The sequence below is a fragment of the Elephas maximus genome, chromosome 12, assembly GCF_024166365.1.
Source record: "Elephas maximus indicus isolate mEleMax1 chromosome 12, mEleMax1 primary haplotype, whole genome shotgun sequence".
Taxonomy (NCBI): Eukaryota; Metazoa; Chordata; class Mammalia; order Proboscidea; family Elephantidae; genus Elephas; species Elephas maximus.
In genome coordinates, this window is record NC_064830.1 from 78907023 (window position 1) to 78922225 (window position 15203).

General features: G+C 45.9%; 1 protein-coding gene across 3 annotated transcripts in view; it reads right to left on the reverse strand.

Annotated features, from left to right (window-relative positions):
- Positions 1-6138: 6138 nt before the first annotated feature.
- SYT17 (synaptotagmin 17) overlaps positions 6139-15203 on the reverse strand; it is a 123161-nt gene continuing 114096 nt past the window's right edge. For all 3 annotated transcript variants that reach the window (XM_049903383.1, XM_049903382.1, XM_049903381.1), the window contains one exon: positions 6139-7519. In XM_049903383.1, coding sequence (XP_049759340.1) covers positions 7323-7519 — 197 coding nt within the window. In that variant the 3' untranslated portion in view covers positions 6139-7322. The remainder of the gene's footprint in view (positions 7520-15203) is intronic.

Consider the following 15203-nt stretch of genomic DNA (forward strand, 5'->3'; position numbering starts at 1 on the left):
TTTGAACTGCCAACCTTTTTATCAGTAGTTGATTGCAAACTATTTGCGTGGCCCAAACGAAAAAAAACAAAAAACGAAAACCCAAACCCCTTGCTGTGGAGTCAACTCTGACTGATAGCGCCACCCAGGGGCCTTTAATACTCACAGAAAGTAAAAAATATAGGTCAGTGTTGAGTGTGGGGGTTGTAAACTGGTGGCCTCCAAAGCCAACTCACTCAGGCAGATGATTTGTTTAGTCCATGCAGTGTTTAAAAAATTTTTTTTTAATTTGTTGTCGAGGTACAAGGTCAGATTTTAGATATAGATCCAGATTTCTGCCTTCAGTCAACAAGACTGAAGATCTGACAAGATCTGGCAAGACTTAGCCCTCATTTCCATGGACAACAATCACAGGGAGCTGAGAAAGGGCGCCCCCTTCAGGCAGGGCCTGTGCGCTTTGCTTTGCCACAGTCCCTGAAGGCACTTGGAAACCCCACTGTTGAAGGAAGCACAAACTCGGGCTCCCTAAGGAAGGCTCAGTGGGCCTGCCTCCTCCCCTTTCCCTTCACCGCCCAGGGTCCCCTCTAGGGTCAGAGTCGGTGGAAGGTTCTTGACACAGCGTTAGCACTCAACAGAGAGTACCAAACGTTACTATAGGCGTACAGCTCTATCGCGTGGTTCGCTCAGACTTAAATGTTTCAACGTCCACTGGTGTTTCCACGAGGATCTCATCACCTGTGCAGCATTAATGTCTCTGAAATTCAGTCTTTCTCTTCCCCAGTTTGCGTCTCCTCAGGCAAGTCACTTTGCCTCTTCAAGCCTTGGTTTTCTCCTCTATAAAATGGGGGATATGAGTAATAGCTGCAGTCCCTAGGTGGTGCAAACAATTAACATGCTTAACCGCTAACTGAAAGGATGGAGGTTCAAGTCTACCCAGAGGCACCTCGCAAGAAAGGCCTGGTGATCTACTTTTGTAAAATCAGCCATTGAAAGTCCTGTGGAGCACAGTTCTCTGACACACATGAGCTCGCCATGAATCGGAGTGGACTCGATGGCAACCAGTAAAACGATAGTGTCCCTCTCACAAAAATTAAATAATTTGTGTATAATACTTTGCATAGATGCTGGCAAGTAGCAGGTGTTCAATAAATGATAATGAGTTTTACTATTATTAATATTATTATTATTGATCCAGTGTAAGCCCTTTCCTGGCAGGACCCCATCCTCCCCCACCTTCCTCCCCAGAAACACTCAGCTATCTCCCCTGGACCCTGTGTGGCCGGCACTCACGGGAAGGGCTTGAACGTGTCCACTTGGCTTCCAAGTCACTCGTTTCCTCTGGAACGCCCGCTGGCATGTCTGTTTGGAGTAGCTTAACTGGTGCCCATGCGGTGTGTTCTGCATGGCTGGCACCAGGGCTGAAAGCCTGCCAAGGCCTGAGTCAGGATTGGAGCACAGTGAAGAAGGCCCATCCAGCGTGCCTTGCACATGCCAGCCACCTCAAAAGGTCTGTGCTTGCGCATACCTGTCTGTAAGAACCTTCCATGTAGGTTTATATACTTACAAATGGTGTACACAGATTACTGGCAGTACTAATGTTACAGAATGTCTGTTAATAAAACACACATGTCCAAATTGACCTTTTAAAAAGGCTGATATGAAATATCAATATAGAAGCAAGGTGGGATATTTTCTCCCTCTTGCCATCTGCACTGTGAGGCCCCTGCCGCCATATTCCTGGGGGCAGCCAGCAAATCAAACACGGCCTTCTTGGGAACATACTAGGCAGGGAGAAGGAAGGTAATTCAAAATTAGCCACTGAAAATCCTTTCTAGAGGTGGAGAATACTTTGACTCAGCAAGTAAACCTCCTAAATTACGTAATCTGATGCCTGAAGGTTTTTGTAAATCAGGTCATGCCCCCTTTCTGGATGGACACACAGAAAGTATCTCCTATAGGATCAATCCCCAGTGTGGCATCAGCTGGGAGCTCCTTAGAAATGCAGAATCATAGGCCCTGCCCAGACCTGCTGAACTGGAATCTGCCTGTTAACGAGATCCTCAGGTGGGTCGTGTGCACACCAAAATTTAACACGCATTGTTCCAGACCAGGGGTAGGCAAACTTTTCCCGTGAAGAACCAGATAGTAAATATTGGAGGCTTTGCAGACCAGACAGCCTCTGTCCTAACTACTGACCTCTATCACTGTAGCAAGAAAACAGCGAGGGACAACATATAAATGAATGGCCATGACTGTGTTCCAATAAAATTTTATTTTCAAAAACAGGTAGTGGGGCCGGATTTGGCCCATGGGTTGTTTGTCAACTCCTGCTCTAGAACTGAAGTTTACTGGTTAGAAAGTAGACAATTTCTTCATTTAACAAATATGATCTTTGCTGTCATTTGGGAGATTGTGGCAATCTCTTTGTGACAGAGTGCTTATTTTCTGGCTTCTTAAAGTTGTATTTATTTCATGATGGTGTAACCTCACACACATATCCACACACTCATACACACTGTGCTCAGGGCAGCCTGAGAACTCAGTGAAGATTGACTGATTGAATCCATCCGTCTGTCCGTCCGTCTGTCCATCCGTCCGTCTGTCCATCCGTCCATCCATCCACATCCTCTTGTATCCTTTAACTTCTTAGATTTTTAAAAAACATTGTTTATTTACCAATAAAACAAAGTTCCTTGCCTCCTCACCACTGTTATAAGAGAAGCGGCATGTATGGCACAGTGGTTAAGTGTTTGGCTGGTAACCAAAAGGTCAGCAGTTCAAACCCACAAGCCACTCCACAGGAGAAAGATGTGGCAGTCTGCTTCTGTAAAGATTACAGCCTTGGAAATCCCATGGGGCGGTTTTACTCTGTCTTATAGGGTCACAAAGAGTCGGAATTGACTCCACGGCAATGGGTTTGGTTTTTGGAAATTTTGCTTTTCATACAAGCGTTTAAAACAATACCTGACACATTGTAAGTGCCCAATATATGTTAGTCATCATTAGATCATGGTGGAACTTTCAAAAATACTGTACAGGAAAGTATAAGTTGTGAAATACAATAATCACCCAAAGGATGACCCTGCCAAGCTTTAGGGCATTCCTTTCCAGTCTTTTTTCTAGATTTAAGTTTTTAGTTTTTACATAGCTGTGCTCATTACTGAGTTGTTTTAAATGGTACTTTTTTCTCTTTTTTTATTTTGCTTTAAGTGAAAGTTTACAATTCAAGTCAGTTTCTCTTACAAAACTACACACATTGTTATGTGATCCTAGTAGCTCTCCCTATAATGTGACAGCACACTCCTCTCTCCATCCTGTATTCCCATGTCCGTTCAGCCAGCTTCTGTCCCCCTCTGCCTTCTTATCTTGCCTCTGGACAAGAGCTGCCCACACAGTCTCATGTTTCTACCTGAGCCAAGAAGCACATTCCTCACCATTATCATTAAATGGTCCTTTTAACCATAAAAAAAGGGCAGGTGTCCCGCTGGCTCTGGAAGATAGGCCACCCAGAAAGGACAGGAATGCTTCTTTCCCTGCAGTGATTCCCAAGCTTTGGGGAATAAAATATCAGTGCCCAAGATAGCTGCTCCCAGTGCCCTGGGACCCATCACATGTGAGGAGGGCTGGGCAGGGGTCGGTAGGTTCTGTCATGTCCCAGGTAGTGGACTAGAATTCTCAGGGCTTCTGAGGTCTGGCCCGAGCTCAGAGTTGCTGCCCAGAGGAAAAGAACGATGCCTTTGACCCAAGAGACAGAGGACTCAGGACCAGCCCTGGGAAAATAGGAGTGACTTTAAAACTTCACAATTTTTAAATGTTCCCAATTGGCCTCTTTCTTTGAACTCGGGTATCCAGCCCCAAGGACAGTGTTTAGGTGGCCCCTGTACCTCCCTTCTCATCTTCTAGCTCAGGAGGAGAAGGGTGCTAATTAAAAAGACTGGGAAGCCCATGACAGGGCACCTTGGACCCAGGTTTCTATAGAAACCAAGTCATTCCGTCACCTTCCAACACATCTGTCGCTTCTCCTGACAAACTCTATCCCTGGAGATGTGGACGTCTCCAGCATCTGTCCTGTTACTGTTCCCTCTTGTCAACCAACAGACACTGCCTGATAATAGCCACCAGGTACTGAGTCAAGTGCCACGTTAAGACTTTATGAGCATCATCCCAGTGAATCCTCACCTTGGCCCTATGGGATAAGAATTGTTACCTGGTTTTCAGATGAGATAGCCCAGCAACACAGTTGGCCACAGGGGTCCAGGGTCAGAGACACCTGGGCTCACATTCCAGTTCCATGCTACGATGTGTATCTTCCAGCACCAACTCTAAATGTCTTCTACGGTACCACCTGCAAAGGCAGCACCCCTTCCTCTGACTCTAACCACCCAGAGCTAGGTCAGGGCTCACAAGTTAAAGGGCATAGTCCTCCAGGCTGTCAAGTGTGCCCAAGACCCCAGACACCAGCTGCAAGTTTGGTGGGTCTTTCTGGCATGGCTGCTCCCCACCCAACATGAGTCACTTTATTAGTATAACCTGTCAGGTGTGGTGCAAAGCCCTCCGTGAATAACAAAGAGGGCTGCACCCATTTTATCACCCATCCCACCAAAGACCACAGTCTTCAGTATGGATTACACCTCAACATAAGGAAAACAAAATCCTCACAAATGGGCCAATAAACAACATCACGATAAACGGAGAAAATACTGAATTTGTCAAGGATTTCATTTTACTTGGATCCATAATCAACGCCCATGGAAGCAGCAGTCGAGAAATCAAACGACGTATTGTATTGGGCAAATCTACTGCAAAAGACCTCTTTAAAGTGTTGAAAGGCAAAGATGTCACTTTGAGGACTAAGGTGTGCCTGACCCAAGCCATGGTATTTTCAGTCGCCTCATATGTGTGTGAAAGCTGAACAATGAATAAGGAAGACTGAAGAACTGATGCCTTTGAATTACGGTGCTGGTGAAGAATACTGAATATACCATGGACTGCCAGAATAATGAACAAATCTGTCCTGGAAGAAGTACAGCCTGAATCCTCCTTGGAAGTAAGGGTGGTAGGACTTCATCTTACATGCTGTGGACATGTTATCAGGGGGGACCAGTCCCTGGAGAAGGACATCATGCTTGGTAAAGTAGAGGGTGAGTGAAACAGAGGAAGACCCTCAAGGAGACGGACTGACACAGTGGCTGCAACAAAGGGCTCAAATATAGCAACAATTGTGAGGATGGTACAGGACCAGGCAGTGGTTTGTTCTGTTGTACACAGGGTCACTATGAATCGGAACTGTCTTGACGGCACCTAACAACAACCTGCTCTTTTAGTCCCTGTGTTCCCTCTCCTGAATCTGGGCAGGGGCTTGTGACTGCCCTAAGAGAGTATGGTGGAAGTGATACTATGTGACCTGAGTTGTTGGGTGCTGTTGATTCTGACTCATTGTGACCACATGTGATGGAGTAGAACTGCCCCCATAGGGTTTCCGAGGCTGTAATCTTTACAGAAGCAGATCACCACGTCTTTCTCCCGCAAAGCTGTCGGGTGGGTTTGAACTGCCAACATTTTGGTTAGCAGCCGAGTGCTTAACAACTGTGCGACAAGGGCTCCTTCTGAGGTGAGGTCATAAAAGGGTTACAGCTTCCACCTAGCTGTTTCTTGCTTACCCTTGGACTCTGCCACTATTCTGTGAGGAAGACAAAACTAGTCCACATGGAAAGACCACATGAAGAGGTCCACATGGAGAGAGATAGAGCCCCCAGATGTTCAATCTCACTGCTAGATGTGAGACTGAACAAACCTTTGGATGATTCCATCCCCCAGCCCTTGAGTCTTCCAGCTGAGGGTCTACCATATTTTTACACAAATAACATGTGTTACACCTTTTTTTGCCAACCACACAACCCCCTCTCACATTATTATATTATATAACATCATGCACGTTATATGTGTCGATGTGTTATTTGTGGAAAAAATGGGTATCATGGAGCAGATAAGCCATCCCTGCCTGGTCTGAACTCTTGACTCACAAGATCTACGGGCATAATACGTATCATGGCTTTGAGTCACTGGGATGGTTTGTAATGCAGCAGTACTAACTGGAATACTCGCCCGTCCCCTGTACTCCATTTCACAAAGAAAAAGATAACTCAGAATGCATGGCACAAATAAACAATCTTTAATTTCAATAAGTAGCTCCCCATCATACCAGACAATATGCTGTGGAGAAAGATACAGAAGCATCCAACAGAAAGGGCTCTATCCTAACTATACTAACTCCTTAGCACGAGAGAAACGACTTTGGCTCACATACAAACACAGGGAGATCCCCAGAGCATGAGAAGGAAAGAAAGCCTTTGGGATGGGGGTGGGGTGGCCATTTGAATCCATGGCATCAGTCCTCTGCAGGTCTTCGGTGGGTCACAATCACCATGATTTGGTCAAAGCAATGTTGGTGCTGCTCTATCGTATTTTATTTACTTGACATACACACACACTACTGTTAGCGAGGGTGGGGTCTTTGACAGACAGGAGGACGCTGGGTGAAATTTCACTGGAAGGAGAGGCAGAGGGAAGGGAGTGCGGCGTCGGGGTCCCAGCCCACCGCCTTGCTCACTGAGAGGACACACAGGCATACACACGTGTTCACCTGTGAGGGCACATGCACAAGAACATACATATACACACCCACGGGGAGTCCCCAGGAATAAGCTAACACAAGGACAAATTCAGTTAAGCCAGGAGAGTTTTCTTACCGTGGGATATTTTTTGTTGCCATTTGATTTCTTCGAATAGTCTATCATGGTCACTAAAGAGAAGACAAAGATACTTACACCTTTGGGGAAAAGTGTCAGGTTTGAAGAACCCCAGGGAATAGCAGCCAGTTCAGAAATTACCCAGTGGGTGTGCGTTTTGGGAGTCGTGGTCAGGGCTCCCACGCATTGGCCAAACTCTTGGTAAATTAGTCTTGATGGATGTTGGCACCCTTTGGGAGGCTCTTTCCCTGGCCTGAGGGTTGAAAGTACATTTTGGGGCAGATGTTAAATGGTGTCAATAAGAGCAGGCACTGCCCATAAGTCCTGAAGCAGAACCCACTCAGGTCATGATATATAGATGGGGTTTCCGGAAAGTTCTCAGGCCTTGCTCACTGAGGGTGGCCATACTGTGATCAGTAGTCAGCTTCCTCTCAGATCTGAGAGGATCTGGGGTATGTGTGTATTTTTTTGTGTGTGTCTGTTGTGAGTATGTATGCAAGTGTCGACAAGATAGGTATGTGACACATTTTGTCTTAATTTTCTACCCTTTTTTTTTTTTTTTTAAACAAACGAAAGCTGCCTTCCTTGCGGCCCTCAGGTAACCTCCAGTGAGGCGGGAGACACTCGGTCACACTCGGCCCGGGACCTCAGGCTGTGCCACTGCTCCACGGCCGTGCGGTGGGTGTTGAGCATCCGCCGCCAGTGGTTGGATTCCGAGGGACCTGAAGAGTATTGGCCGATGACAATCCTTCCGATGAAGTCATTGCTGCTCTTCATGTTGTGGCCGAACACTGGGGAGCCAGAGGGGCAAGGGCAGGTGGGGAGGAGGGAAGAGGAAGGCAGGGAACAGAACAGGGGGGCAGGGGCAAGACAGAAGCCATTAGTCTATATGTTCCTCAACTTAACATTTGAGGTCCTCACATAGAGGGCATTTCGTCTAAGTCTTTTAATGCTGAGAATTCCCTGTTCTCCTCCTCTCCTCTCTCTCTGCCTGTTCTCCTCCTCTCCTCTCTCTCTCCCTGTTAGTCTCTCTGCTGCTCACACACACAGGGCACGTTCTCGCCTCACAGCCTTTGTGCTGGCTGCTCCTTCTGCAGATATCTGTATCACCTGCAACATACAACTTTAAACTTGCATCTCACTGCCTCCCTACAATGCCTGCATTGTTGTGATCTGCCATTAAGTCGGCCCCCAATTCATGGCGACCCCATGCACCAAGGAATAAAATGCTGCCCAGTCCTGAGCCATCCCCGTGACTGGTTGCAGATTGAACTGCTGTGTTCCAGAGGTTTTTCATTGGCTGATATTTTTAGAAGTATATCACCTAGTCTCACTCGGCAAGCTCCACTGAAACCTGTTCGGCATCCTAGCAACCAACAAGCCTCCACCGAGGGGTGGTGACTGTGCACTGCACAGCATGCACTGGCTGGGAGTAAAACCTGGGTCTGAACCACTCATGCCATCGAGTGGATTCCGACTCATATGGCCTTATAGGACAGAGCAGAACTGTCCCCTAGGGTTTCCAAGGAGAGGCTGGTAGAGTCAAACTGTCGATCTTTCGGTTAGCAGCCGTAGCTCTTAACCACTGAGCCACAAAGACTCCTATAAAAACCAAAAAAACCCCATTGCTGTCAAGTCAATTCTGACTCATAGTGACCCTATAGGACAGAGTAGAACTGCCCCATAGGGTTTCCAAGGAGCAGCTGGTGGATTCGAACTGCCAACCTTCTGGTTAGCAGCCGAGCTCTTAACCACTACAGCAGCAGGGCTCCTATAAAAAAAAAAAATAGAACGCTATAAATGTACAGTTCTAGCGGAAGACCATAGTGAACCATCACTGTAGTCCAGTTGAGTGGTTACTCCAGGGTCGCTCAACCAGGGCACTGCTGACATTTTAGGCTGGACAGTTTTTTGTTGTGGGGGCTGTCCTGTGCATTGCAGGATGTTCAGCAGCCCCTCTGGCCTCTACTGACTAAATGCCAGGAGCATGCCGCCTTACCCCAGTTGTGACAAACAAAAATGTCATCAGACTCTGCTAACTACCCCCTGGTGGGGGGGAGCAAATTTGTCCCAGGTGAGAACCAAAGGGTTAAGCTGTAGGATCTGGGGCCAGACTAACTGGGTGTGAATCCTGCCTCTGTCATTTGATGAGCTGTGGGAACCTGTGGCCCACAAGGTAACCTCTCTGAGCCTGCTTCCTCAGTTGGTTAGATGAGAATCTTAACAGTACTTCACTCCACAGGTCATTGAGAGGTTCCAATGAGGTAACATACACAAAGCCCTCAGGACATGGAGCCTCACACTGGTAAGTGCTCAATAAATGTTATTCTGCTATTTTTATCCTAAGTTTCTGTCTGTTGACCTTTCATAAAAGAGACCTCATGCGTCTTCTGTTTTACAGGGTGAATGCAAGTTTCCCAAGGCAAATGGCTAAGCAATTTCTCCCACCCCTTGTTGTGATGCATTTCTCTTTGGAAGGCTTCTCTGTTAATTTCAACACAAGCTTAATTTGTGTCTTTCAAGCCTAATGAGATGGTTAACTTGATGTATCTTCCCAGGCAAGTTGTGCCTAATTCTTTATCTGAGCGTGGGCAGTGCAGGTGTGCTGTCTCACTAATGGGAATGCAGGCTGCGTCTATGTTCTAAAAGAAGGGTTACAGGAAGGGAAATATCACAGATTCACCCCGCGTGAGCCAAGCAAAGGTGGGCTCAATCTCAGGAGGGATCCTGATTATCAAATAAACCAGCTAATATATGCAACCAAAAACAGAGCTTGAATGCTAATGAGTCTCTGTTCTCCCCCGTGGGGTCCGCGTCAAGAATTCTAAATGATAAAAATGGGAGGAAAAAAAAGGAAAATTGGAAAAACAATGAAAACCCCATATATCGTCTAAAAACCAAAAAGACGTAGGGTGGATTATGATAAGTGGAACTCTATGCCATCTACATCAAGAGTATTCTGTACCTGCCAGCTCTTTGTGGACAAAAATTGGACAATATATATTTTTTGTACATTTGGTAAAGTGCTTAGTATGCATAGGTAAACAAGAACAACGACGACAACAACAACAAAACACAGTTGCCATCAAGTAGACTCTGACTCACAGTGACCCATATGTGTCAGAGCAGAACTGCACTCCATAGGGTTTTCAGTGGCTGATTTTTGGGAAGTAAATTGCCAGGCCTTTCTTCCGAGGTATCTCTGGGTAGACGCAAACCTCCAACCTTTCGATTTGCAGCTAAGCACATAAAACCTTATTAAAAAGAAAATCTCTTACAGAAGGAAAAAAATCAGGAATGAAATCTTTGTTTAATAAAGGAAATTGCTAAGGTACTCTCTGATGCATTTGAAAAAAAAATTTTTTTTGATAGGTAACATTCGAAACTTTTTTGGATCATGTGATCTAACCAAAGAAGAACAAGGTGCCAGAGTCTCCTTCCCTGTAGATCTAGAATCTAAAAGAAGATACTATTATGAGACCTTCTCAGGTCCCATTTGGTTGTATTCTTTTTAAGCCGAATGTTCTGTCTTCCTCTGCCTTCCCAAAGCTCAAAAATGAAAATGCAGAAACATCTCTAGTAAATGAGTATAAGTTTTACTTCCTTGAGAAAGGAATTTTAGAAAGGAAATCTCAAACACTCTCATGTACTATTGATGGGGAAGCAAGCCAGGTCAGCTTTTAGGGAGTGTTCACAGTAGCTACTCAAACAAAAATGCTTATACCTTGTGATCCAGCAATTATACTTGTAGAAATTTTCCCCATGGAAATATCTGTACAAACGAGCAAAGATTTACAAACAAAAGTATTCTCTACAGCAGGGGTTGGGAACTATGACCGGTAGGCCAAATCTGGCCCACCAGATGTTTTTAAGTAAAGTTTTATTGGAACATAGCCACATCCATTTGTTTATAGACTGTCTATGGCTGCTTTCGTGCTTTAAGGGCAGAAGTGAGTAGTCATGACAAAGACCGTGTGACCTGCAAAGACTCAAATATTTACTATTTGGCCTTTACGGAAAGGTTTGGCAAGCCCTGTTCTGTAACATCATAAGAATGGAAAACCAGAGATAACAAAAATGTCCATGAGCAGGCGTAGATGAGGCTGTTGGTGCCCTATCTACTCCGGAGGCTACCTGCATGAAGCCTTTGTGGATGGTTCTTGAACACCCAGACCAGGTCCTCCCTTGAACACCTGCAGCTCCCTGCCCCAGCGTTCCCTGGCTGTGGGTGTGTGCTCACCCTTGCTCAGGTCAGGTTCTACATCTAGGGGTGGTGATATACCCAGGAACAATCCTCAACCAGTAAGTGATGGGGGTGGTGAACGATGCCCCCTCCCCCCAGCTTTCTTGCCCCCCAGTGGGACAGTTCTAAGTCATGTTTCACACAGTCTCTCGGGGAGCCCAGCTGGCGTGACCCCCATTTCCCAGGATGGTTACCTGCTCATTAGCATGCCCTTGACGGGTCCACCTCCCTTTCCTGTTTCACTTCTCCTCTCCCTTATCGAGCTTCCTGGGGTCACTTCCCTAGTAACCTCCTTGCACCCAAGCCATTGCCTCAGGATCAGCTTTGGAAGGAACTCAAAAGAAGGCTGGAGGGGACGTGTCAAATCCTTTCTGATATAATTATACCGTGGAAATCTATGTTGCTGTAAACACAAGGTAACCAGTCGCTGCTGAGTTAGCTCTGACTCATGGTGACCCCACGTGTCAGAGTGGAACTGTGTTCCATAGGGTTTTCAATGGCTGATTTTTCGGACGTAGATCGCCAGGCCTTTCTTCCAGGGGACCTCTGGGTGGACTCGAACCTCCAACTTTTCAGTTAGCAGCTGAGTGTGTTAACCATTTGTACCACCCAGGGACTCCAAAAACAAAACATATAATGGAAAAATCTCCGAGACATATTGCTAGGTGATAAAAGCAAGCTGCAAGAGTATATGCAAACACAATTCCTCTTTGTTAAATAAAAAAGAAAAGAAGTTAATATGAGCATAGAAAACAATGGTTGGTTCACCAAACTGTTGAGAGTGGCTCTCTCTAGGGCGGGGAAATGGAGGGAATTATTCACGTTCTGTATTATGTAAGTACATAGAGTTTGAATTTCTTGCAAGTACATATTATTTTAAAAGGAAAAAATCAGTTGATATTAGAAAATCCACATCTAGCTCACCAGAAGGAGAAGAACACTGAAAGGAAGTCTTAATATGCTACACTCCTTATCCAAATATGCAAAGTAACTTGGCTGCTGAGTCATTTGGCCTCAAAAGGTGGGAGCTCCTACATGATCCAGCCTCTCTGCTGGGAAGCAGTTGCTGCTATGGCCATCTGAGTTCACTGGCAGGCTGTAGCACTTGCAAAGAAGTTGGTAAAGTCATTGGCATGAGAAACAGCCTGCTAAAAGTGAAATATTTAAAATGCAAATTCTAATAAGCTCCAGCTGAATACAACCAACAGCTTCTGTTATGAAAGTTGCCTGGGAGAATATCAAGACTTGCCGTCACTGTAAGTTCTCAGGAATGTGTTGCTGGAGGGAACAAAGAATTCCGACTGGGTCCACGCAGCATCCAGAAAGGGGCTTGGAGACACTGGGCCCAGATACCCCTGTCGCCTCCCTTTTATAGATAAGGAAACCAAGACACACAGCTCCCAAAAACACACAGCTAGTTGGTGATAAAACTAGAAGTACTGCAGCAAAAAATTTGTAAAGGAAGCCAAATCCACACAATTAGATCCCTAAATTCCTCCTCTTTGGAAACACTCACAACTAGAAATTTTGTTATAAGGTACCCCCCAAAATTCCTGCTGATTGTTATGAGGGCTGAGTTTTAATACAGTCACTAATATGTTACTGGACAATGTTTATACACTGTTGTTAGCTGCCATCGAGTTGGCTCCAATTCATGGCAACCTTATGTATGGCAACAAAAAGTTGCCGGGTCCTACGCCATCTTCGAGATCATTGAGTTGAGTCCATCATTGAGGCTATTGTGTAGTGCCTTCCAACTTAGGGGGCACATCTTCCAGCAATATAGCAGACCATATTCTGTTGTGATCAGTAAGGTTTTCATTGCCTAATTTGAAGAAGCAGCTTGCCAGGCCTTTCTTCCTAATCTGTCTTAGTCTGGAGTCTGAGGAAACCTGTCCACCATGGGTGACCCAGCTAGAATTTGAAATACTGGTGGCATAGTTTCCAGGATCCTAGCAACAAGCAAGCCACCACAGTATGACAAACTGAGAGACGGATGGTATATATATATACTCTAATTGTACCTTAGTCATCTGGAAGCAACCTTCCAACAATTTGTACAATCCAGAGTGTGGCAAAAAAGCATCTAAACAGTCAGAAGAGATGTCACGAAGCCTGTGCGCAAAATTCACCAGGATGACTTCTCAGGCTTTCTTAGAACTGATTTACTCTTCATGGATTTAGACATCATTCAAATAAACGTGGTCATCTGGTTACCTCATCCAGAGTAATTTAATTTAGTGGATTGTGACCACCAGACAGATACAATAACTCCAAAAAGTACAGTAGAACAGAGCCATTTGGTGAAGGGCCAAGCCATCCTCTACTCCTACACAGAGCTAAGAGATATTTGCTGTGTGATCATGTATTTTTATAATTATGACTCTGAATCAATAAGAGAGTTCAATGTTCTGTTTCAAGGGTCAAAGAAAGGGTAAAAAGTTTTAAACACAGTTATATTTTTTAAGTTTCGTTTCAGAGGAAAACTTGCAGTAATTGGAAAATTCACTCACACAAAGCCCTTTTAATGCCCCCTCCCCGAACGACTGGAAAGTAGAGTAACCACCTTCCCCAGAAACGTGCTCTGTTACGTGGTCACACTGTGTTTGCTCCCTCACCTAGATGAATCCCAAGCCTTCTGAGGCCACAGTCCACTCTTTCTGTGAACATGAGAGCACACCCCAAATCCAGTTCCCATCCTAACACTGCATGGAAGTACCCTGCGTATTACAACTCCTGGACACCTAGAACCAACTTGATGCTAAAGAATTATCAGCATATCTCATATCTGTCTACTTCTGTAGAGCCAGTCACTGGGGCATTTCAGGTTAGGTCAACACAACCGGCAGAACAGAGCATGAGAGGCACCCACCAGGAGGGCTCCAAGATCAGGCTTTGAAGGAGTATGGATAGTAACACTGCTGCTGGTTATTAAGGACCTACTATGTGTCTGATCTGAAGGCAGTGGTGGTCCAGTAGCAGAACACTAACCTTCCATGTGGGAGACCCAGGTTCAATTCCTAGCCAATGGGCCACAAGTACAGCCACCACTCGTCTGCCAGTGGAGGCTTGCACGTTGCTATCATGCCAAACAGGTTTCAGTGGAGCTTCCAGACTAAGGTGGACTAGGAAGAAAGGCCTGGCAATCTATTCTGAAAATCAGCCCATGAAAACCCTCTGGATCACAATGGTTGGATCTACACTTATTATGGGGATGGCGCAGGACAGGCCGGCATTTCATTCTGTTGCGCATGGGGTCACCATGAGTTGGAAGGCTGATTCATTGGCAGCTCAGAACAACAACATGCGTAATACCCGGGGCTAAGTTTTTCACATGTATTAACTCAATGAATCTTCACATTAACCCTTGAGTGCAAAGTTTCTCAACCTCAGCACTACTGACATTTTGGGTCAGACCATTCTGTGTTGCGGGGCTTGTCCTGTGCATTGTAGGATGTTTAGTAGCGTCCTTGGCCTGTACCCACTAGATGCCAGTAGCATCCCTGCCCTCAGTTGAGAAAACCAAAAATATCTCCAGACGTGGCCAAATGAGAACTCTAAGGCAGTGCTCCAGGGTAGTTGCTATCACCGGCCCATTTCACAGCTGGGGAGACTGAGGCCAGGAGCGGTGAGGTGAGATCAATGCTCCCAGCACATTCTAGCTTCCCTGAGAGTCCGGGGAAAGTTGAGGCCTTCACACGTTGATATTTGCTGTAAAACAAATTTGTTCTTCACCACAGGAGCTAAACTCCTGGTTGCTAATTTAGTTTGCCAAGGCAGACAGTTCTGGAAGAAGAGCTGAATGACTTAGCAAGTGGGTGTGATAAACACTGCAAATTAAAAAAAAAAAAAAAACTGATCTTTGCAGATGGAGCAGGCTCAACAGCTCCGTGCTTTGCATGTGAGGTTCACAGGCACTGATGGACTTCTGCGCCTGAGGCCCTCCCTGTCCCACATATGTGGCTTCGAGCCTGACAGCATAGTACAGAGACACCCCCAGACAATGGCCGGAACCCCAACACCCATGACTGACCCCTGCAATCCACCTCTTGTGTGCTGGGTTGAGCTGCCCCCCACAACTCCCATTTCTGAAGACGTCCCCTAAGACAGCAAGGCCCAGCCCGGGCTGTTTCACAAAACCAGTAGAACCAGTTGCCATCAGGTCAGTTCTGTGACTCACGGCAACCCTATGTATGTCAGAGTAGAACTGGGCTCCCTAAGGTTTTCGGTGG